Source organism: Prionailurus bengalensis, chromosome B1 (assembly GCF_016509475.1).
Source record: "Prionailurus bengalensis isolate Pbe53 chromosome B1, Fcat_Pben_1.1_paternal_pri, whole genome shotgun sequence".
In the NCBI taxonomy this organism is placed as follows: Eukaryota; Metazoa; Chordata; class Mammalia; order Carnivora; family Felidae; genus Prionailurus; species Prionailurus bengalensis.
Window position 1 is genome coordinate 53,655,398 of NC_057344.1, and position 24,811 is coordinate 53,680,208.

General features: G+C 38.1%; 1 protein-coding gene across 2 annotated transcripts in view; it reads right to left on the reverse strand.

Annotated features, from left to right (window-relative positions):
• Window positions 1-3,093: 3,093 nt before the first annotated feature.
• ADAM29 (ADAM metallopeptidase domain 29) overlaps window positions 3,094-24,811 on the reverse strand; it is a 77,725-nt gene continuing 56,007 nt past the window's right edge. For both annotated transcript variants that reach the window (XM_043565352.1, XM_043565345.1), the window contains one exon: window positions 3,094-6,026. In XM_043565352.1, the coding sequence (XP_043421287.1) occupies window positions 3,123-5,900 (2,778 nt within the window). In that variant the 5' untranslated portion in view covers window positions 5,901-6,026 and the 3' untranslated portion in view covers window positions 3,094-3,122. The remainder of the gene's footprint in view (window positions 6,027-24,811) is intronic.

Genomic DNA, 24,811 nt, shown 5'->3' on the forward strand with positions numbered 1-24,811 from the left:
TAATCCATAAGATACTATTAGTATTCTTTGGTACATTATTTTTAATTATTATATCCACATATTTAGTGTTTCTTGTGCATTTTATACGCACCTGCACATTCATGCTTCTTTCTGGTATTATGTTTCTACCTACCAAAAAAGAAATTTCAATATTTGAGTGCTAACTGCTGGCAATGATTTGTTTGCCAAAGGAAAGTTTTGTTCTTCATTCTTGAAGTCTGTTTTTACAAAGTAATTCTAATGTGGTAATTATATTTACCAAGTAAATATCTTATTCCATTATCTTCTACATTCAAACATTTTGTTCAGGTCAGCCATCTATTTTATTGTCATTCCTCTTAAGAAATATATATCTGGCTGCTCTTAAGATCTCTCAGTGTCTGGTTTTCAAGTTACTCTTAGGTGTGAGTTTGTGTATTTATACTGCTTGAAATTCATTCAGTTTTTTGAAGTAGTGAGATGGTATGTTTCCATGCTTTTAGGAAATTCTCTGACATATCTTTTTTATTATTTCTATTCAGTTATCTTTCTCCTCCTCAACTGGGGCTCTATTTTACTAATTTTAGGTTTATTGATCTGTTTCACATATCACTAATCTGTATCCTAATCTTTAATATTTTTCACTATGTGTGTAATTGATATTTTTCACTGACTGCTTTTCTAGTTAACTAATGCAGTTAATTGAAGAAAGCAGTCTATAATGCAAAATGTTCGCTAATTCCCTGCATTTAGTTACTTTATTTTTTTAGTTCTAGAATATCTTTTTGATAACTTTGAATAGGGTTCTAATTTTCTGGTGAAATTTATCTATCTTCTTTCACATAGTTTATTTTTCTTCTATTTTCTCTAAAATAGTAATCATGGTGGGGTTTTTTTCATTATTGTCTTTTCCACTCTCTGAATCATCTTTTACATGGCTTCTAGCATCTCTTTTACTGTCATTGTTGGTGTTTTCTCTTTACCATTGGCCATAATTTTTCCCTCTTGATATGTGTGATAATTGTTTTTTATAGTCTGCTCCATGTTATGTATAAAGAACCCTAAAAGTTCAGGGTAGACTTTGAGATTACCTTTGACTTGAGAAGTTTTCATCTGTCTTACATTTGGAAGATAGGCTGACTGATAATTCCAATACAATTAGCAACTGAGTTGGTCAGCAAATAGTGTAGTTTTAGTAAGACACATATATCTTGCTGTACTTTCTTTTGAGAGCCCCTATGCCTCTATTTTTTCAGCTCTAAAAGCAATTGGTGACTATGTTCTGATATTCAAATCTTCAAAACTCAATTCTCTAACCTATTTCCAAACTCCTTCAAAATCAGGCTAACATTGTAAAGGGAAGGTAGGACATGTCCTAAGGAAATCCTCCTTTTCCACCAAATCTTTGATTCTTGAGTACAACAGATTATAGAGATTTCTTCCTTTAAAGGCTTCAACCTGTCTCCCCAGCCTCCCAGAGAGGACCTAAATCCAGCAAATGTGTTATAGAGAAAACTGATTTTGAATTTGATGCTCATTTAGTGTCTCATCTATCAATCTGGTCTCCTATATACACTAAGAAGCTTCAGGCTTCTCGTTCTCCAACAGAGGCTTTCTAACTGGGATGGCCAAGTTGATCCTTAATTTGTATTCAGAATCATCACATTACAGGGAACAGTCACTTTTGTTCCCAGGGAAAAAGTACTGATATTTCTCATTGTTTTCCTTTCCTTGTAGTTTTTAAGTCTTTTAATCTTCATTTCCTTCATAGTTCTCTGATACTTTAAACATATAATTAAAAAATGTGTTTGGTATTGCACAATTGTTTTTATTGTTGCTTTCAGTGGGGGAAAAACTTATCTACCAAGACCTACTTAAAAATGAAAGCATTTTCTTTATCTCATTTTATAACCAAAGAAACACCAAAGGTTGAGAGAAAATTCTTATTATCATCCTGTTCTTTCTTTTTTTGGTTGGAAAATTGAGGTACACTTAAGTAATTTTAAGATGGGAAAGGTCAGTGGTAAAGAAAAGCTCAAACAAACAAAAACTGGCACCTCCTGACTTTCACTTTCCTCATTACACAAAGATTAGTACTGTAACAGTCAGGATTGAGTCAGAAAAAGTAAAACCACATCAGCAATTTTAGGGGCACCTGGGTGGCTCAGTCAGTTGGGCATCTGACTTCGGCTCAGGTCATCATCTCATGGTCTGTGGGTTTGAGCCCCACATCAGGCTCTGTGCTGACAGCTCAGAGCCTGGAGTCTGGTTTGGATTCTGTCTCTCTCTCTCTCTCTTTCTAATCCTCCCAAGCTCGCACTCTCTCTCTCACACTTTCTCAAAAATAAATAACATTACAAAAAGAAAAAGTAAAAACACATCAGTAATTTTAGAGGGATAGAATTAAGTATAAGAATTGGGTAAATAGATATTGAAGAACAAGAAAAGGGAGTCATGTGCTACTAACTTGTTAGTAGGCATGAAATACTAACTGTTAAAAGGTGATTTCTTTCAAGGAGCCAAGGAGCAAAGGGAAGAGCTTGAGGGTTACTGAAATCTAGAAGACTGTAGGTCTGACTGCGTGGATCTGAGACCCAGAACTCTGACAGTAGGTAGTGCTAAGCTGGTGCAGAAGATTTGGGATACTGGTAGGAAGCTCAACGATCTGCAACTCGGGACTCTCAGGATAACACACTGATGCTGGATGACAGTGAAGTTGGTCTGCAGTGAATTTAAAAAATATACATAAATAAGTAAAGAAATAAGTATTTTCAATAAATATTTTAGTGAAAAAATATGTAAACGAAGTATAACTGACAGTGTAAAACATGTTATTGAGGTGATATTGACATACAGGAAGCAAACAGATCTCCCAGGTTTCCAAACTCTCGCTCATTCCCCTTATTGCAGATCCCTATAGGAAGAGGGCCTGGTACAGCAGAATATCGTCCCTGTGATGAAGTGTACAAAATGGGAAGGGGATTTGAAGCTGAGTAACTTGAAAACTGGTACACAACCCATGTGCCATGCTTTTTCCCAGAAAATATAAAGAAAGAAATTTTAGGCAAAATGGATCTTCTAATTGTTTAAAATAATGAAGAACAAGGAGAAACATTCCAGGAAGAACCTTGTTTAATGCATACTTATTTGGGTACATTTTTTACTAGTGATGGCCTTTGTTTCCCACCTTTACCCTGTTGAAGCGATAGGCTAGCTTGACTCTGAAGTTTTTGTGGTGGTTTTGAGGGTTGAGCTTTTTGTTGTTTTGCAGATTGAGTCGAAACCTTACTCACTTGTCTTGAAGGAGCCCTACTCTCTTGTCTTAAAGTAGCCTTACTCTCTTGTCTTGAAGGAGCCCTACTCTCTTGTCTTGAAGGAGCCCTACTCTCTTGTCTTGAAGGAGCCCTACTCTCTTGTCTTGAAGGAGCCCTACTCTCTTGTCTTGAAGGAGCCCTACTCTCTTGTCTTGAAGGAGCCCTACTCTCTTGTCTTGAAGGAGCCCTACTCTCTTGTCTTGAAGGAGCCCTACTCTCTTGTCTTGAAGGGGGCCTACTCTCTTGTGTTGAAGGAGCCTTACTCTCTTGTCTTGAAGGAGCCTTACTCTCTTGTCTTGAAGGAGCCTTACTCTCTTGTCTTGAAGGAGCCTTACTCTCTGGTTTTGGAGGAACATTTTGTGCTGGTTTTTCAGGTTGAGTAGGAACATTTAGCATCTGTTTTGAAGGAACCTTTTGCACCTGTTTTAAAGGAAACGTTTGTGTTTGTTTTGCACTTTCAGCTTCCTTTTCCTTTGATTTTTTCTTCATGCAAAGACAAATAAGACAACATAATAAGAGAAGCAACCAAAGAAGTGAGAATGCTAACAAGTAACCCCTCTTTATTTTTTCTCTCTTCGGGGGTGGTCCACTATCAACACTACCTCCATTGCCCCGTTTTAGGCAGTTGGGTGGATCCCACAAATAGTTGCAATGGCAGTGATGTTTATTGTTGCAAATTCCCCTCAAGTTACAGAACTTAGGTGAACAACTACTATCCAAGCGAGATATATGGACACACTGCCTGTCGATGCAGAGATGTTCTGGGCCACACTCTGTGCCATCTTTCACTTCACCAATATCAGGTATGGGCATCCCAGAGTGGTAGTCAATACCCCAGCAGACGCCGTCATTGGAGTGAAATTGATGCACAGTATAATGTTCGTGCAGAGTGGGAATTTCTGTCACATTCTTACACTGAACTCTGCCACACAGGCTGTCTGAGATATTACATTTTATATATGCAGCATTTTTGAGACCACAGTTACCAAAACGATCACCAAGAGTGTTTATTTTTTTGTAGCAACTCTGACTCGCACTCGTTGCCTCTTGGCCAAAAAGCTGCTTACACTGTTCATTGCGGTCATTACAGTTCTTCTCATAGCAATAGGCACTTTCATTACAAGGAATTCCATCCTCCACATAGACATCATCTGGGCACATGTGGGATATGCCATCGCACCACTCTGGAAGATCACATTCATTGACCTGCTTTCTACATATTTTTCCTGATGGTAATAACTGGCAGTCCTTGCAACAAAGCCCAAAAGCACATGTAGACCCAAAGCTCAAAGTGCAGTTTGACAGACAGCAGGCATCTTTTGCACAACTCTGTAAAGGTCCACAGTCACACTCCTCTTCATCTTCAACAATACCATTCCCACAACGTGTCTGTGAAAATATGTCCTTTGTGTGTATAGTGTAGAACAAACATTTTACCTGGTGTATAGAATATCTCCAAAAATAAGAATAACTACAATTGCTAAATTTAGTTATTGGTGGGTTTGAAAAATGCATTATGCATTTAGGCACTGCACATGTACAAAAGTCAGTATCGTGAATCATACCCAAATTATGACCAATATGATGAGCCATTGCAATTGCAACAGTGCCCAAGGTTTTTTCTACATTAGTAACAATTGCGCAATTAATGTGTGATTGACACAGTCCTTGAACGTAGCCTAAGCCACTCATTCCTCGTACTGTCTTATTTATAAAAAGATGTATAGTATCATGTGGTAGGCGGATATCAAGGTTTTCCTTTTTCCAAAGGCAAAAATATCTCAGAGATCTCCTTATATCATTTACTTCAATGTAGTTTTTTTCAGTCCAGAACTCCAAACCAAACAATAGCAATTTAAGACCCAAGACGTCATAAATGGAATCCACTATATTTACAATAGTATATAGGTCTTCATTAAACTTTGAAATGTTCTTTTTTATATGAAGATATAAACTATGGTCCACCACCACTGCTATTTCAATAACAAACATATGGAGCCACCAGCCCATATAAGAACTTTGTTTCTGAGTAGAATTATCAATCTCTTGAGACTCCCATTGGGGTACAGTTTTCTCTCGCATAAAGTCAGAGTTCATGATTGGGAATTGGGCTTCCTCACTCTCCATTTTATATACCAGATGTTCAAAGTTAGTAGAAAAAGTCATGGGCTCAATTTCATAAGCAATGTCATTTATCTGTAACAATCCTCGAAAACCACCAAAACAGTAACTGAGGGCGACCAGGGATTCTGGGTCTCCCTCCACATAGCCATGATAGTAGCAGTCATTCTGAACAAAAGGTTGGTCCTCAAGGAGAGCACCCTGGTCTGTATAGGTGAACACTGGGAGGTGTCTGGACAGCAAATGCTTCTTGACCTTTATATGGACAATGTGTCTCTTGCCCCCAAAATGCAGGCTGTAAGAGAGCCAGCCTGAAGGCTTCATGCCTCTGCCAGTGCCAGGTATCCTCAAAGGAATCACCACTTCTGGAGGACTATTAGACTGGGGGTGCTCAGCCTGGGTGTGTCCACAAAAGAACAGACACACCCCAAACCAGTGTAGCAGAAATATGATCCTCATGTATAGGAGACCTTTAATCACAGTCATTATGCAGCCACCATTATGGAAATATTGGTCCAGATGCTCTGGCTTCTTATCCTGAGCTGGTCAATATGAAGGGCTAATCATTTGGGATCTGTGTTCTGGCAGAGTTGAACCATTACAGTATCACCCCTATAAGTAAAACAAAAAGCAACATGTGGATGGAAGTGGTTATGCCTGGTGAAGAAAAAGAAAAAGGCATGCAATAAAAGTAATTAGTGTTTGCTCAAGGAATAACCCAGGAAACTTCCTAGAATTTGCTCTTAAGAATTAATCCAGCAAAAAGGGACTCAGGGTATATAGAAGAATGAAAACTGGCTACATATTTATAGTTATTAAACCTAGATGATGGGAAAATAGGGATTTATTGTACTATTCTATAAATATGCATATGCATGAACATTTCCAAAATTAATAGTTAAAACAGAAGGGTCTTAGAGTTAGGTGACCATATATTGCTGAGATTGTCTCAATTTACACGTTAAATTGGCATAAATAGTAATACCTCTTTCTGTTTTTCAAACTCAACTGATTAGTTAAGAGACATTTTTTTTTTGTAAAAAGCACTTATAATGTTTTTTAATATTATGATATTTTAATATTAATTTAACATAAATATAAATATAATTTAATATTAATTTAATATTAATTTAAATATTTTTCATGGTGCTTACCGCATACCTCCCTGAAGCAAAAAGGTTTATTTCTTTTTTCTTCCTTACATTATTCTTACTAGGCTTATCAGACTAGAAATACTCAAGAGCATTATTTGTGCCTTTCACAAATGTTGGTATCTCCTATAATGCCTATCTTAATTCTTTACGTAATAAAAAATGGTTGACTTGACTTTTATTGTTCTTTGGAATGTTACTCAATAGTGTTTATACTTTATTACATTTTTAATATAGAACATCATTCAAAAAAATTGGCCAATTTAATTTCTGCAACAAGGTCATATAAACTCAGTTTCTCTGCTTGTTCCCTCTAAATGTAACTAAATACCCTGAAAACATTCAATGAGAGGGAGAAGGCGGGCCAACATGGCAGGGAAATAGAGGTATCTGTACTTCCCGCATCTCTCAAACAAAGAATTACTCAAGCCAAAGGACTTTGAACCCCAGAAGTCTGAGAGGAAAAGAGACTGAGTCTTAAAAGGAGATACTGGGACATCCTTGATGGGATATAGGTGGGTGATTGTGAACTGGAAGAGATAAAACGGGCTGCATAGGCATCAAGGGGAAGGATCCCCTTTTGTGGAAAGACAAAGGGAAGAGAAAGAGTGGCTGGGGAAGCATAGGACTGTATCTGGACAAGAGATAAACCTTGGACTGGGACTGAGAGAGATCCCATAGTTAACTGTGGGGCTTTCTTTGGACTGGGGCCAGCTGCCCCATTCGCACACATGGGGAGGGGAGCCAGGTTCTGTGGTAGGTCAGGGTGCAGGCTGCAGTAGGAGAAAGTGGTCCCCTCCCTGGAGTGCTGTCGGATAGAACAAAGCCTGCTGTCTCCGCCACCCCCAGGCTTGGCAGCTATGTCAGCGGTGCAGTCCACAGCTGGAAGTGCTCCCTGAAGTGCTGCGGCATAGAAAAAGCCAGCTGGGACCACATCTCAAGCTGAACAGAGAGGCACCTCCTCAGTGGGAGAGTGCACAGAGTGGGATTTTGAATCCTAGCAAAGCACAGGGTCAGGGGAGTCAGTGAAGCCAGAAGGACTCCCCCACTGCACCTGCAACACAGTAAGGACAATTTGAATGGAGTCCACCAGGTCGTGGAGAATGGACTGGGCATCGCCATTTCCCACCCTCCACCCCCACCACCACAAAAGGCAGGACCTATAGTGGAGGTGGGACCAGCCTACACCAAACCACTCCCCTCCATGCCGGGTAACGGTGCATCTGCTGTAGCAGATAGATGCTGTGCAACCAGATGGCTCCATCATCCAGACCAGTGATGCTGCCTAGCCTGGATTAATTCCAGGACAATTTTTGTTATTTAGATGTATTCTCCCTTCTTATCTCTTTCCTCCTCTAGCTGGTTACTCTGGTTGTTGGTTTGTTTAAGAAGACATATTTAATCCATTCTCTTCATACATGTTCTACATCTCCTTCTGTGCTTTCCTTTCTCTCTCTCTGGAATAATCAAGCCGTATAGATTCTCTGTCCGGGTACCTTTATCTTCGTCCCAGTCCCCTCCTTCTTTATTTTCCTTTCTTTCCCTGGTTTAAGCCATTTAGTCTCTCGGCCTGTCAATGTTTATTTTCTCTTTGTCCCTGCCCCTGTCATTTCTCTCTTTCTATGTGTTCTTCCATCAGCACCGCCTCTACTCTGTTCTTTACTTGTACTTGTTTCTGGTTTTTTGCTTTTGGATTGTTTTTGTTTGTGTTTGTGTGTGTATCTGTTTACTTGTTTGTTTTATTTGTGTGTTTGCGTGTCTTTGTTTCATGTTCATCTGTTTGTTTTCCTTTCCAGGGTTACTTCAAGGAAAAAAATCAAAGCACACCTGTGGTGGGTCCAAAACATCATTACGAGTAAAGAAATAAAATAACCAAAAACACAACAGAAAGAAAGTAACACTCTCCAAAAAACACCTCTTAAAGGGCCAGGCCCTGGATAGTAGATGACCACCCTTTAATATAGCAGTGCTCACAGATGCAGAGCACATAACAAGCTTTTAAAACTCATAATGGACAGAAAACTAGCCAAAATTATGAAATGGGAGAATTCCCCTCAAAAGAAATTCCAGAAAGAAGTGACAGCTAAAGAAATGATCAAAGCAGATATAAGCAATATAATGGAACAAGAATTTAGAATAATGGTCATAAGATTAATCATTGGGTTTGAAAAAGGCATACAAGACAGCAGAGAATCTATTACTGCAGAGATCAAGGAACTAAAAAATAGTCATGATGAATTAAAAAATGCTATAAATGAAATGCAAAATAAAAGGGAGGCAGCCACAGTGTGGATTGAAGAGGCCCAGGGGCAAATAGGTGAATTAGAAGATAAAGTTATGGAAAAAGAGGAAGCTGAGAAAAAGATAAAAAAATAATCCAGGATCATGAGGGGAGAATTAGAAAACTAAGTGATGCAATCAAATGGAACAATATCCAGAAGAAGAGAGAAAGGGGCTGAAGGTGTACTTGAACAAATCATAGCTGAGAACTTCCCTGATCTTGGGAAGGAAAAAGGCATTGAAATCCAAGAGGCACAGAGAACTCCCTTCAGACGTAACTTGCATCGATCTTCTGCACGATATATCATAGTGAAACTGGCAAAATACAAGGATAAAGAGAAAATTCTGAAAACAGCTAGGGAGAAACATTCTCTAACATATAAAGGGAGACCGATAAGATTCGTGACCGGTCTCTCTACTGAAACTTGGCGGGCCAGAAAGGAATGGCAGGAAATCTTCAATGTGATGACCAGAAAAAATATGCAGCCGAGAATCCTTTATCCAACAAGTCTGTCATTTAGAATAGAAGGAGATATAAAGGTCTTCCCAAACAAACAAAAACTGAAGGAATTCATCACCACTAAACCAGCCTTACAAGAGATCCTAAGGGGGATCCTGTGAGACAAACTACCAGAAACATCGCTGCAAGCAGGAAACCTACAGACATCACAATGACTCTAAACCCATATCTTTCTATAATAACACTGAACGTAAACGGACAAAATGTGCCAATCAAAAGACATAGGGTATCAGAATGGATAAAAAACAAGACCAATCTATTTGCTGTCTACAAGAGACCCATTTTAGACCTGAGGACACCTTCAGATTGAAAGTGAGGGGATGGAGAACTATTTATCATGCCACTGGAAGTCAAAAAAAAGCTGGAGTAGCCATACTTATATCAGACAAACTAGACTTTAAATTAAAGGCTGTAACAAGAGATGAAGAAGGGCATTATATAATAATTACAGGGTCTATCCATGAGGAAGAGCTAACAATTATAAAGGTCTATGTACCGAATATGGGAACCCCCAAATATATAAAACAATTGCTCACAAACATAAGCAACCTTATTGATAAGAATATGGTAATTGCAGGGGACTTTAACACTCCACTTACAACAATGGATAGATCATCTAGACACATGGTTAATAAAGAAACAAGGGCCCTGAATGATACATTGGATCAGATGGACTTGACATATATTTAGAACTCTGCATCCCAAAGCAACAGAATATACTTTTTTTTTGAGTGCACATGGAAAATTCTCCAAGATAGATTACATACTGGGTCACAAAACAGCCCTTCATAAGTATACAAGAATTGAGATCATACCATGCCTACTTTCAGACCACAATGCTATTAAGCTTAAAATCAACCACAGGAAAAAGTCTGGAAAACCTCCAAAAGCATGGAGGTTAAAGAACACCCTACTAAAGAATGAGTGGGTCAACCAGGCAATTAGAGAAGAAATTAAAAAATATATGGAAATAAATGAAAATGAAAATATAACAATCCAAACGCTTTGGGATGCAGCAAAGGCAGTCCTGCGAGGAACATACATTGCAATCCAGGCCTATCTCAAGAAACGAGAAAAATCCCAAATACAAAATCTAACAGCACACCTAAAGGAACTAGAAGCAGAACAGCAAAGGCAGCCTAAACCCAGCAGAAGAAGAGAAATAATAAAGATCAGAGCAGAAATAAAAAACATAGAATCTAAAAAAACTGTAGAGCAGATCAATGAAACCAAGAGTTGGTTTTTTTTTTTTTAATTTTTTTTTTCAACATTTATTTATTTTTTGGACAGAGAGAGACAGAGCATGAACGGGGGAGGGGCAGAGAGAGAGGGAGACACAGAATAGGAAACAGGCTCCAGGCTCTGAGCCATTAGCCCAGAGCCTGACACGGGGCTCGAACTCACGGACCGCGAGATCGTGACCTGGCTGAAGTCGGACTCTAAACCGACTGCGCCACCCAGGCGCCCCAAGAGTTGGTTTTTTGAAAAAATAAACAAAATTGATAAGCCTCTAGCCAGGCTTCTCACAAAGAAAAGGGAGATGACCCAAATAGATAAAATCATGAATGAAAATGGAATTATTACAACCAATCCTTCAGAGATACAAGCAATTATCAGGGAATACTATGAAAAACTATATGCCAACAAACTATACAACCTGGAAGAAATGGACAAATTCCTAAGCACCCACATGCTTCCAAAACTCAATCAGGAGGAAATAGAAAGCTTGAACAGACCCATAACCAGCGAGGAAATTGAATCAGTTATCAAAAATCTCCCAACAAATAAGAGTCCAGGACCAGATGGCTTCCCAGGGGAGTTCTACCAGATGTTTAAAGCAGAGATAATACCTATCCTTCTCAAGCTATTCCAAAAAATAGAAAGGGAAGGAAAACTTTCAGACTCCTTCCATGAAGCCAGTATTACTTTGATCCCTAACCAGACAGAGACCCAGTAAAAAAGAGAACTACAGGCCAATATCCCTGATGAATATGGATGCAAAAATTCTCAATAAGATACTAGCAAATCGAATTCAACAGCATATAAAAAGAATTATTCACCGCGATCAAGTGGGATTCATTCCTGGGCTGCAGGGCTGGTTCAACATTCGCAAATCAATCAACGTGATACATCACATTAATAAAAGGAAAGATAAGAACCATATGATCCTGTCAATCTATGCAGAAAAAGCATTTGACAAAATTCAGCACCCTTTCTTAATAAAAACCCTTGAGAAAGTCAGGATAGAAGGAACATAGTTAAACATCATAAAAGCCATTCATGAAAAGCCCACAGCTAACATCATCCTCAACGGGGAAAAACTGAGAGCTTTTTCCCTGATATGAGGAACATGACAGGGATGTCCACTGTGACCGCTGTGGTTTAACATAGTGTTGGAAGTTCTAGCATCAGCAATCAGACAACAAAAGGAAATCAAAGGCATCACAATTGGCAAAGATGAAGTTAAGCTTTCACTTTTTGCAGATGACATGATATTATACATGGAAAATCTGATAGACTCCACCAAAAGTCTGTTAGAACTGATACATGAATTCAGCAAAGTTGCAGGATACAAAATTAATGTACAGAAATCAGTTTCATTCTTATACACTAACAATGAAGCAACAGAAAGACAAATAGAGAAACTGATCCCATTCACAATTGCACCAAGAAGCATAAAATACCTAGGAATAAATCTAACCAAAGATGTAAAAGATCTGTATGCTGAAAAATATAGAAAGCTTATGAAGGAAATTGAAGAAGATTTAAAGAAATGGAAAAACATTCCATGCTCATAGATTGGAAGAATAAATATTGTTAAAATGTCAATACTACCCAAAGCTATCTACACATTCAGTGCAATCCCAATCAAAATTGCACCAGCATTCTTCTCGAAACTAGAACAAGCAATCCTAAAATTTATCGAACCACAAAAGGCCCTGAATAGCCAAAGTAATTTTGAAGAAGACCAAAGTGGGAGGCATCACAATCCCAGACTTTAGCCTCTACTACAAAGCTGTCATCATCAAGACAGCATGGTATTGGCACAAAAACAGACACATAGACCAATGGAATAGATAGAAACCCCAGAACTAGACCCACAAACCTATGGCCAACTCATCTTTGACAAAGCAGGAAAGAACATCCAATGGAAAAAAGACAGCCTCTTTAACAAATGGAGCTGGGAGAACTGGACAGCAACATGCAGAAGATTGAAACTAGACCACTTTCTCACACCATTCACAAAAACAAACTCAAAATGGATAAGGACCTGAATGTGAGACAGGAAACCATCAAAACCCTAGAGGAGAAAGCAGGAAAAGACCTCTCTGACCTCAGCCGTAGCAATTTCTTACTTGACACATCCCCAAAGGCAAGGGAATTAAAAGCAAAAATGAACTGCTGGGACCTTATGAAGATAAAAAGCTTCTGCACAGCAAAGGAAACAATCAACAAAACTAAAAGGCAACCAATAGAATGGGAAAAGATATTTGCAAATGACTTATCAGACAAACGGCTAGTATCCAAAATCTATAAAGAGCTCACCAAACTCCACACCCAAAAAACAAATAACCCAGTGAAGAAATGGGCAGAAAACATGAATAGACACTTCTCTAAAGAAGACATCCGGATGGCCAACAGGCACATGAAAAGATGCTCAACGTCGCTCCTCATCAGGGAAATACAAATCAAAACCACCCTCAGATATCACCTCATGCCAGTCAGAGTGGCCAAAATGAACAAATCAGGAGACTATAGATGCTGGAGATGATGTGGAGAAACGGGAACCCTCTTGCACTGTTGGTGGGAATGCAAATTGGTGCAGCCACTCTGGAAACAGTGTGAAGGTTCCTCAAAAAATTAAAAATAGACCTACCCTATGACCCAGCAATAGCACTGCTAGGAATTGACCCAAGGGATACAGGAGTACTGATGCATAGGGGCACTTGTACCCCGATGTTTATAGCAGCACTCTCAACAATAGCCAAATTACGGAAAGAGCCTAAATGTCCATCAACTGATGAATGGATAAAGAAATTGTGGTTTATATACACAATGGAGTACTATGTGGCAATGAGAAAGAATGAAATATGGCCCTTTGTAGCAACATGGATGGAACTGGAGAGTGTGATGCTAAGTGAAAAAAGCCATACAGAGAAAGACAGATACCACATGTTTTCACTCTTATGTGGATCCTGAGAAACTTAACAGAAACCCATGGGGGAGGGGAAGGAAAAAAAAAGAGGTTAGAGGGGGAGAGAGCCAAAGCATAAGAGACTCTTAAAAACTGACAACAAACTGAGGGTTGATGGGGGGTGGGAGGGGGGGGGTGGGTGATGGGTATTGAGGAGGGCACTCTTGGGATGAGCATTGGGTGTTGTATGGAAACCAATTTGACAATAAATTTCATATATTGAAGAAAAAAAAAAAAGAAAGCAAAGGAGAAGAAGCAACAAAGCAGACAATGGATTAGTAATGAGAGATTGTGTTTTCATGAAAACCAGGGAAAAAAAGTTTTCCATGTCAGGAAGATGAGGAGTGGACTGCCCCTTTGACATGATGGATTAGAAATTATGCAGTACCTTGATAAGAAGAGTTTTACCTTTTTGATAGGCACCCTAGGGCATGAAAGAAAGAAGAGAGCACATGTGTAAAGATATCCCTTAGAGCAATTGTACTGTCAAGGTTGTGAAAGACTATAGGAAGAGGAGTGTTTGTAGTAAAGGCTGTGATTTTAGATGTTGGAGACACAGCATAGTGTGTACAGAAAAGATTGAGCCAGTAGAGAAAGGACAAATTATAATGTTGGACCAGGGAGCCAGTAAAGTGGAGAAGGGGATGAGGGAGTCAGAGTCATATACTCAAAGGAAAAAATCTTTGAAAAAAACTGGAGAGGATGTTGGAGAAAACCAAAGAGAATGATGTTTTAAAATGAAATATCAAACCAAATGAAATAAAATGGTTTTTGCTAGGGTGAAGAAATCCTCAGACCTTTTATTTCTAGATTTATCTGTGGTACTATGAGAGATTTTCTTCTCTGTTGGATTATATTTTTTAGTAAATTCTGAAGCAAGGTTGTCACCTAGCAGAGAACAATGAAGAGAATGTGGGAAGTTCAAAGAGGCTAAAAACATTATTTAGATACCACATTGGTGACTTATTTATCTCTTTCACCATAGCCTCTCTTGTATAGCAAGGTTTACATAAATCTTATTTAAGCAAATAAGTATAAACTTACTTAGACCTATAACCTTATCTCTCAAACTAATTTATATTATATGAAGTAAAAGATCATGGTTTTTATTTCTCCCAATTAAGGTATCCTTTTCCCAGAACCATTATGCCACACAAAATATCTTACAAATAACAACTGTCTAGAAATACATATGAATGCACTGAGTTGGGCTGAGTCACACCTAACATTTACATGTCTGTTTATTCTGTCAATTACTTAATTAGTTGTTATGAATTAAGAAGCTTGAGTTACTAAGCACAGGTCTTATTATACTTGAGTAACTAATTTTATGCCGTGGACAAGAAATGATTGCATCAGAAAGTCTGATCATTGCCTATCTTCCCAGAAAATTACGGTATAAAGCCTAGAGGGTTATCTCAAAGCTAAGTGTAGAGCATGGACAGGTTGCCTTGACTCTGTGATTCTTTTTTTTTTTTTTTTTAATTTTTTTCCAACGTTTATTTATTTTTGGGACAGAGAGAGACAGAGCATGAACGGGGGAGGGGCAGAGAGAGAGGGAGACACAGAATCGGAAACAGGCTCCAGGCTCTGAGCCATCAGCCCAGAGCCTGACGTGGGGCTCGAACTCACGGACCGTGAGATCGTGACCTGGCTGAAGTCGGACGCTCAACCGACTGCGCCACCCAGGCGCCCCGCCTCTGTGATTCTTTAAGTCTGACCTGCATATATCTATATCATCTATATCTATATCTATATCTATATCTATATCTATCTATCTATACATGGAGATATATATAATATACATTATATATAGATGTATAATAATATATAGATGTAATATATAAGAAAACCAATGCAATTACAAAAATTTCTTAGCATTAAAGATATGACAATCGTTTCTACACATCAATTGGAACATCTAGAATTAGAGGAACAGCAGAGAATCCCTTCTCTGACACTTGATGACTTTCAATTAAGGGCTGAAGAACCATCACTGTCCTAGTTATTAAAGAAATTAAAGTGACAAAAATATAATTCTTTTCAGACAGATGTACACTACTCTGTTGCGATTCAAGTATGTGTTAGTCTGCCAGGGTTGCCATATTAAAGTACTACAGACTGGGGGCTGAAACAATGGAAATTTATTTTCTCACAGTTCTGGAGGCTGGAAATCTGAGATCAAGGTATTGGCAGGGTTGATTCTGCTGAGGGGCATGAGGGAAGGTTCTGGATCATTTCTCTCCCAAGCTACCTTTAAGCTCTCTTCTGGCTGAATTTTCACATTACCTTCACTCTGTAAATGTCTGTGTCAAATTTCCCTTTCTTATAAGGATACCAGTCATAGTGGATTAGGGCACACCTTAATGACCTCTTTTCAAGGATCTTTAAGGATCCTTAAAGGATCTCCAAATATAGTCACATTATGACGTACTTGGAGTTTGGACCAACGTATGACTTTTTTAGTGGTGTAATTCATCCTATAATAGTATACTATCATGTTAAGAACAAGAATGTAAATTCTGAAGCAAAAAAGATAATAAACAGATTTAGTTTATATGCAAATTAACAGGTTATTTATTACCATTTACTTATGTGTGTGTGTTTGTTTACACACATGTATAAATATGTTACTTGTACACATATAACATAAATTGATTTATACCATATAAAACACTTTTTTCTTCAGCACGAGTACCATTTTCCTTCCCATATACAACATTTGGAGTAATTTCCATTGAAATAATTGGAAAATAATCAAAAGAATATGGATAAAAGAAAAGTAAAATTTTTAAAATTATGATAATTCACTGATTATGCAATGAAAACAGGAAATATAAAGAAAAATGAGAAAACACAAATTTAGGACTCCTCCCATGTAATTTGCCTGGAAAAAGCATACTTACTATATGGAAATAATTTAGCATAATGCAACAAACATAGTGCAATTAAGCAAAAAAGGAAATAAAAGGCATTTAGATTGGAAAGAAGAAGTAAAACTTCTTGCGAATGGCATGATCCTGTATACCAAAAGTACTAGGAAACACACTAAAAACTTAAACTAAGTACAGAAATACCACAGGATACAATATCAATATAAAAAAAAGTAAATACATTTCTATGAGCAATGAACAATCAAAAATTGACATTAAGAACACAATTTCTGTAACAGTAGCATCAAAAAATTTAAGTACTTAGAAACATTTAACAAAGACAGGAAAAAAAATCAAGATTTGTACACTAAAAATTACAAATCTTTCCCAAGTGAAGCAAAAGAAGATTTAAATAAAATAGATATTCTATGTTCATTCGCTAGTAGATTCACTACTATTAAGGTGGAAATCATTCTCAATTAATGTATAGAGTCACCTCAATCCCTACCGAAATTTCATCAGGGATTTTTTTTAGATATTGAGTAATTCTAAAATTTACATGGAAAAACAAAACACCTGAAATAGTCAAAACAATTTGGAGAAAAAACAAGGTTGGAGGATTACCACTTCCTGATTCGAAAATATAAACCTGCACCTATCAAAAAAGTGCGGTAAAGGTGTGAGGATAAACATGTAGATAAATAAAACAGAATTGAAGATGCAGAGATAAATATTAACCCCTATAATCCTTTTTTAAAGGTTTATTTACTTTTGAGAAAGGGAGCACAGGATGGGAGGGGCAGAGAGAGAGGAAGACAGAAGATATGAAGCAGGCTCTACCCTGACAACAGTGAGATCAATGCGGGCTTGTACTCAAGAACCATGAGATCCTGACTTGAGCTGAAGTGGGATGCTCAGCCGAGTCACCGGGTGCCCCAACCCCCATAGTCATTTAATCTTTGATTGGCAAGTAAAAGTTGCCAAGGCTATATATTCAGAAAATGATATTAGAACAATAGTACACATACAAAAAGGTGAATTTAAACCCTTACTGCACACTATATACAAAAGTTATCTTGAAAATGCATTTTAGAGTCTGGTATTATTAAGTGGAGACATGGGTTGTTTCTGACTTCGGCTCTCCTCACAGGAAAACCAACTAGAAACTATCCAAAGACAAAACACCATTGCAAAAGTTTCAGAACCAAGGGCTGAGGCTGAAGCAACCCCTTAGAACACAGAGACCAAGAGAGACCACATTATAAAACACAGAGCAGTGGCTATACTCTTACTAAATTACCTTGACCCTTGGCCAGCAATCCTTACCCTGGGCCAGCACATTTTCCAGAGAAGGCCCACTTGGGCCTACATTTTCTCTAGTAGGGATTAAGGAGCCCAAGGTGTACATCAAGCTCCACAAGCACTGCAGGGTAATTCCCAGGAAGCCACTTTTGTCTTACCTCATAGGGATCACTGGGGAAATCTGTGGGACTTGGTCACTGAGGATAATATAGAAATAGAGAAGGGAGCATGGATTACAGCAACCAGTACTAAGACCTTGGCAAAATACATTCCTCTAGGCAACTCCATTTGAGCAGAGATGCCAGTTAGCATCTCATCCCATCTGTAGAGCCAAGCCAGTGGCTGTATCTAGCCAGAGAGCTCAGTGTGCAATTTTACCTGGTTTGATTCATCAGATATGCCAGATATGGATCTTGTGCTATGGCCCCACGCAGGCAGTAAAGTACATTTCAAGTTCCACCTACTGCTGGAGACAGCCCCAACTCCACCTGACCAAAAAACTTAACCAGAGAATCCAGGCAACTGTGTAGTCCATTCTACAGCTACACTTGTGGCAGCACCCGAAGAGAGAACTCAATCAGTAGTTCTGTTCATCTGTAGGGCCAAGCTGGTAGCCCCATCTAAACAAGGATCTTTGGGCAGTTCCCATTCACATCCCTAGCAAATGAGCTGTAGTGGCCACAGAGCCCATCCTACGGCCTTGCACAGAGAAGCAAATTTGAAGTCTAGCCTGACTGCTGAATATAATTTCCAGTCTCACCTGACCAGAAAGTATGACCAGAAATTCTGGGGTAGCCACAGAGCCAATCCTATAGTCACACTTGGAAAGAGAAACAAACCAGCAGTACCCTGCCTGAAAACAAAACCCAGTCACCATGCCCATCCAACTATGGAGCCCAGCCAGCAACAGCCCCCCGGGCTCAGAGAATGGGCAATAACCTCACCCAAATGAAAACTACAATAGCCAGCCTTGACTGCCCAAGGACATGATCTGCTGATGCATATAGAGTCCCAAGCTAAAGTGACTGGTGAAGGACTATCCCTGCCAAAGCAAATCTGTGAAGTCTAGAGGAAGAGATTGCTTACTCAAGTGTGAAGATACAAGTGCAAGGAATTAACTCATGAAGAATCAGATAAACGTGACATCAACAAAGAAAACTAATAAATCTCCAAAAACTGGTCATCTCCAGAAACACAGATCCATGAACTATCTGACAAACGATAAAGGGTGTTCTTCAAGTGGAAATAAAAAGATGTTAATTATTCTTACAAAAATATAGGAATGTGTAAAAGTCACTGGTGATATATATGTAGTCTAAGACATAAACTCTAATATTGTAATGATGGTACATAAATAACTTACAAATCTATATTTAAAGTTTTTTTAATATTTTTTTCTTTTCCTGCCTTTTATTTATTTATGTAATTTATTTATTTATTTTTTAAAATATAATTTATTGTCAAGTTAGCTAACATAAAATGTATACAGTGTGCTCTTGGCTTTGGGGGTAGATTCCCATGATTCATTACTTACGTACAACACCCAATGCTCATCTGAACAAGTGCCCTCCTCAATGCCCATTACCCATTTTCCCCTCTCCCCCGCAACCCCCACCAACTCTCAGTTTGTTCTCTGTATTTCAGAGTCTTTTATGGTTTGCCTCCCTCTCTGTTTGAAACTATTTCTCCCCTTCTCTTTCCCCATGGTCTTCTGTTAAGTTTCTCAAGTTCCACATGTGAGTGAAAGCATATGATATCTGTCTTTGACTGACTTATTTCACTTAGCATAATATCCTCCAGTTCCATCCACACTGCCGCAAATGGCTAGATTTTATTCTTTCTCATTGCCAAGTAGTATTCCATTGTATATATAAACCACATCTTCTTTATCCATTCATCACTGATGGACATTTGGGCTCTTTCCATACTTTGGTTATTGTTGAAAGCACTACTATAAACATTGGGATACATGTGCCCCTATGAATTAGCACTCCTGTATACTTTGTATAAATTGCTAGTAGTGATATTTCTGGGTTGTAGGGTAATTATATTGTTAATTTTTTGAGGAAACTCCACCCTGCTTTTTAGAGCAACTGCACCAATTTGTATTCCCACCAATAGTGCAAGAGGGTTCCTGTTTCTCCACATCTTTGCCAACATCTGTTGCTTCCTGAGTTATTGATTTTAGCAACTCTGACAGGCATGAGGTATTATCTCAATGTGGTTTTGATTTGTGTTTCTCTGATGGTGAGCATCTGGATGTCTTCTTTGGAAAAGTGTCTTTTCATGTCTTCTGCCCATTTCTTCACTGGATTATTTGTTTTTCAGGTGTTGAGTTTGGTAAGTTCTTTATAGATTTTGGATATTAACCCTTTATCAGATATGTCATTGCAAATATTTTCTCCCATTCTGTAGGTTGTCTTTTAGTTTTGTTGATTGTTTCCTTGCAGTGGAAGCTTTTTATCTTGATGAGGTCCCAACAGTTCATTTTTGCTTTTATTTCCCTTGCCTTCGGAGATGTGTGGAGTAAGAAGTTACTGCGGCTAAGGTCAAAGTGGTTGTTACCTGTTTTCTCCTCTAGGGTTTTGATGGTTTCACATTTAGGTCCTTCATCCATTTTGAGTTTATTTTTGTGTATGGTGTAAGAAAGTGGTCCAGTTTCTTTCTTCTGCATGTTGCTGTCCGGTTCTCCCAGCACCATTTGCTAAAGAGACTGTCTTTTCTCCATTGGATACTCTTTCCTGCTTTGTCAAAGATTAGTTGGCCATACATTTGTGGGTCCAATTCTGGGTTCTCTATTCTATTCCATTGGCCTTGTGTCTGTTTTTGTGCCAATACCATACTATCTTGATGATTACAGCTTTGTAGTAGAGGCTAACATCCAGGATTGTGATGCCTCTTGCTTTAGTTTTCTTTTCCAACAATACTTTGGCTGTTCAGGGTCTTTTGTGGCTCTATACAAATTTTAGGATTTTCGTTCCAGCTTTGAGAAGAATGCCGGTGCAATTTTGATTGGGATTGCATTGAATGTGTAGATTGCTTTAGGCAGTATTGACTTTTTAACAATATTTGTTCTTCCAATCCATGAGCGTGGAAGGTTTTTCCATTTTTTTGGGGTCTTCTTCAATTTCTTTTATAAGTTTTCTATAGTTTTCAGCATATAGATATTTTAAATGTTTCTATACATTGATTTTGTATCCTGCAGCTTTGTTGAATTCATGTATCAGTTCTAGCAGCTTTTTGGTGGAGTCTTTCAACTTTTCCGTGTAGAGTATCATGTCCTCTGTACAAAGTGGAAGTTTGACTTCTTTGCCAATTTTGATGCCTTTTATTTCATTTTGTTTTCTGATTGCTAAGGCTAGGACATCCAACACTATCTTAAACAACAGTGGTGAGAGTGGACATCCCTGTCATATTCCTGATCTCAGGGGGAAAGCTCTCAGGTTTTCCTCATTGAGGATGATATTAGCTATGGACTTTTCATACATGGCCTTTGTGATGTTAAGGTATGTTTCTTCTATCCTGACATTCTTGAGGGTTTTTATTAAGAAAAGATGCTATATTTTGTCAAATGCTTTTTCTGCATCTATTGACAGGATCATATGGTTCTTATCCTTTATTTTATTTATGTGATGTATCACACTGATTGATTTGCAAATATTGAACCCATCCTACAGCCCAGGAGTGAATTCCACTTGACCATGGTGGATAATTCTTTTTATATGCTGTTCAATTTGATTTGCTGGTATCTTGTTGAGAATTTTTGCATCCATGTTCATCAGGGCTATTGGCCTGTGAGTCTCCTTTTATGTGGGATCTCTGTCTGGTTTGGGAATCAAGGTAATGCTGGCTTCACAGAGTGAGTCCAGAAGCTTTCCTTCCATTTCTATTTTTTGGAACAGATTGAGAAGGATAGATATTAACTCTGCTTTAAATATCTGGTAGAATTCCATTGGGAAGCCATCTGGCCCAGGACTCTTATTTGTTGGGAGACTTTTGATAATTGATTCAGTTTATTCACTGGTTATGAGTCTGTTCAAATTTTCTGATTCTTCCCATTTGAGCTTTGGTAGTATGTGTATGTCTAGGAATTTGTCCATTTCTTCCAGGTTGTCCAGTTTGTTGGCATATAATTTTTCATAGTATTCTCTAATAATTGTTTGTATTTCTGTGGTGTTTATTGTGATCTCTCCTTTTTCATTGATGATTTCACCTATTTGGATTCTCTCTTTTCGTTTTGATAAGTTTGGCTAAGGGTTTATCAGTTTTATTTATTTTTTTTAGAAAACAAATTTTTAGATTCATTGATCTGTTCTACTCTTTTTAAAAAATTATATAATGTTTATTTCTGCTCTAACCTTTATTATTTCTCTTTTTCTGCTGGTTTTGTGGTTTCTTTGCTGTTCTGCTTCTAGTTTCTTTAGGTGTGCTTTTAGATTTAATATTTGGGATTTTTCTTGTTTCTTGAGATAGGCCTGGATTTGTTGTGTTTTCATTTTCATTTACTTCCATATATTTTTAAATTTCTTCTTAAATGTCTGGTTGGCCCATTCATTCTTTTAACCTCCATGCATTTGGAGGCTTTCCAAGTTTTTTCTTGTCGTTGGTTTCAAGTTTCTGAAACTGTGATCTGAAAGTGTGTATGGTAAGATATCAATTCTGTTATATATATTGAGGGCTGTTTTGTGACCCAGTATGTGATCTATCATGAAAAATGTTCCATGTGTACTCGAGAAGAATGTGTATTCTGCTGCTTTTGGATGAAAAGTTCTGAATGTATCTGTCAAGTCTATCTGGTCCAGTGTATCATTCAAGGTCATGGTTTCTTTATTGATTTTCTACCTAGATATGTCCATTATTGTAAATGGAGTATTAAAGTCCCCTGCAATTACCGTATTGTTATCAATAGATTGCTTATGTTTGTGATTAATTGATTTACATACTTGGGTGCTCTCAAGTTGGGGAAATAAACATTTACAAATGTTAGATCTTGATGGATGGACCCTGTAATTATGATATAATGCCCTTCTTCATCTCTTGTTACAGCCTTTAGTTTAAAATCTAGTTTGTCTGGTATAAGTATGGCTACTCTGGCTTTATTTTGACTTCCTGTAGCACGATAGATGGTTCTGCATCCCCTCACTTTCAATCTGAAGGTGTCCTTAGGTCTAAAATGGGTCTCTGGTAGACAGCATATAGATGGATCTTGTTTTTTTTTTTTTATCCATTCTGATACTCTGTCCCTTTTGATTAGGGCATTTAGTCCATTTACATTTAGAGTTATTACTGAAAGATATGGATTTAGGGTCCTTGTGTTATCTGTAGGTTTCATGCTTGTGATGATGTCTCTAGTCCTTTGTAGTCTTTGCAGTATTTCACTCACAGAGACCCCTTAGACTCTCTTGCAGGGCTGATTTAGTGGTCATGAACACTTTCAGTTTTTGTCTGGGAAAGCCTCTATCTCTCCTTCTATTCTGAATGACAGCCTTGCTGGATAAAGGATTCTTGCTGTCTATTTTTCCCATTCAGCATATTGATTATTTCCTGCCACTCCTTTCTGGCCTGACAAGTTTCAGTGGACAGGTCTGCCACTACCTTTATGTATCTAACCTTGTAGGTTAAGACTAATTTTTCTGGGGCTCAGTCAGTTGAGCATCCGACTTTGGGTCAGGTCATGATCTCACAGCTTGTGAGTTCGAGCCCCATGTCGGGCTCTGTGATGACAGCTCAGAGCCTGGAGCCTGCTTCTGCTTCTGTGTCTCCCTCTCTCTCTGCCCCCAACCCACTCACATCCTGTCTCTGTCTCTCTCAAAAATAAATAAACATTAAAAAAATTTTTTTAAATAAATAAATTTTAAAAAAGACTGATTTTTCCCTAGCTGCTTTCAGAATTCTCTTGTTATGTTTGTATTTTGCCAGTTTCACTAAGATATGCCATGGTGAAGACCTATTCTTGTTAAATCTTAAGGGAATTCTCTATACCTTCTGAATTTAGATGTCTACTTCCTTTCCCAGATTAGGGAGGTTCTCAGCTATAATTTGTTCAAGTAAACCCTCTTCCCCTTTCTCTCTCTTCTTCTTCTGGAACTCCTTGATACAGATATTATTATGTCTCACTGAATCACTTAGTTCTCTAATTCTTCCCTCATGGTCTAGTATTTTCTTATCTCTCCTTTTCTTGGCTTCATAATTTTCCATAATCCTATCATCTATTTCACTTATCCTCTGTTCTGTTTCCTCCATCCTTGCTGTCAGTGCAACTAGTTTATTTTCTGCCTCATTTACAGCATTTCTTATTCATGGTGACTATTTCTTAGTTCCTTGATCTCTGCAGCAATAGATTCTCTGCTATGTTCTATGCTTTTTTCAAACCGAGCTATTAATCTTATGACTATCATTCTAAATTCTTGATCAGATATATTGTTCATATCTATTTTGAGCAACTCTCTAGCTGTCATTTCTTCTTTGAGCTTCTTTTGAGAAGAATTCTTCTGTTTCATCATTTTTGGCTAGTTTTCTATCCCATATGTATTTTAATATTTTGTTATCAGTCCTGCTCCTGTGAGTACTACTATAGTAAAAAGGGGTCATACACAGTTTAGGGCCTGGCCCTTCAAAAGGTGTTTTTGGAGTCCATTGAGTGCTCTATGTTGTTGTTGCTTTATCTCCCTACTTGTAGTGGTGGTTTGGACCTTCCACCAGGTGTGCTTTGATTTGTTCATTGAAGTAACCCTGGAAAAAAATTTTAAAAGGGGTGGTGGTGGAAGAAGTCTTATCTCATACAAAGAGAGAAATGACAGGGGCAAGGGAAAGGAAGAGAAAAGAAAATTGACCAGGCAGAGAATCAGAGAAACTATACAGCTTAATCCAGAGAGAAAGGGGGGAAAAAAAGGAGATACAGAAAAGGTATAAAAATAATAGATTAAAAATGTCTATCGCCCGTCAAGTTATTCCTGTGGGCCCCTGGAGATGTTTCTGTTACTCTGTAACCCAGATTCCTGGAATTCTGTCTTCTGGTCTCAATACTACTGTGTTTGAGGAATGAGGGAACTTCAAGTCCCCCTACTTCTCCACCG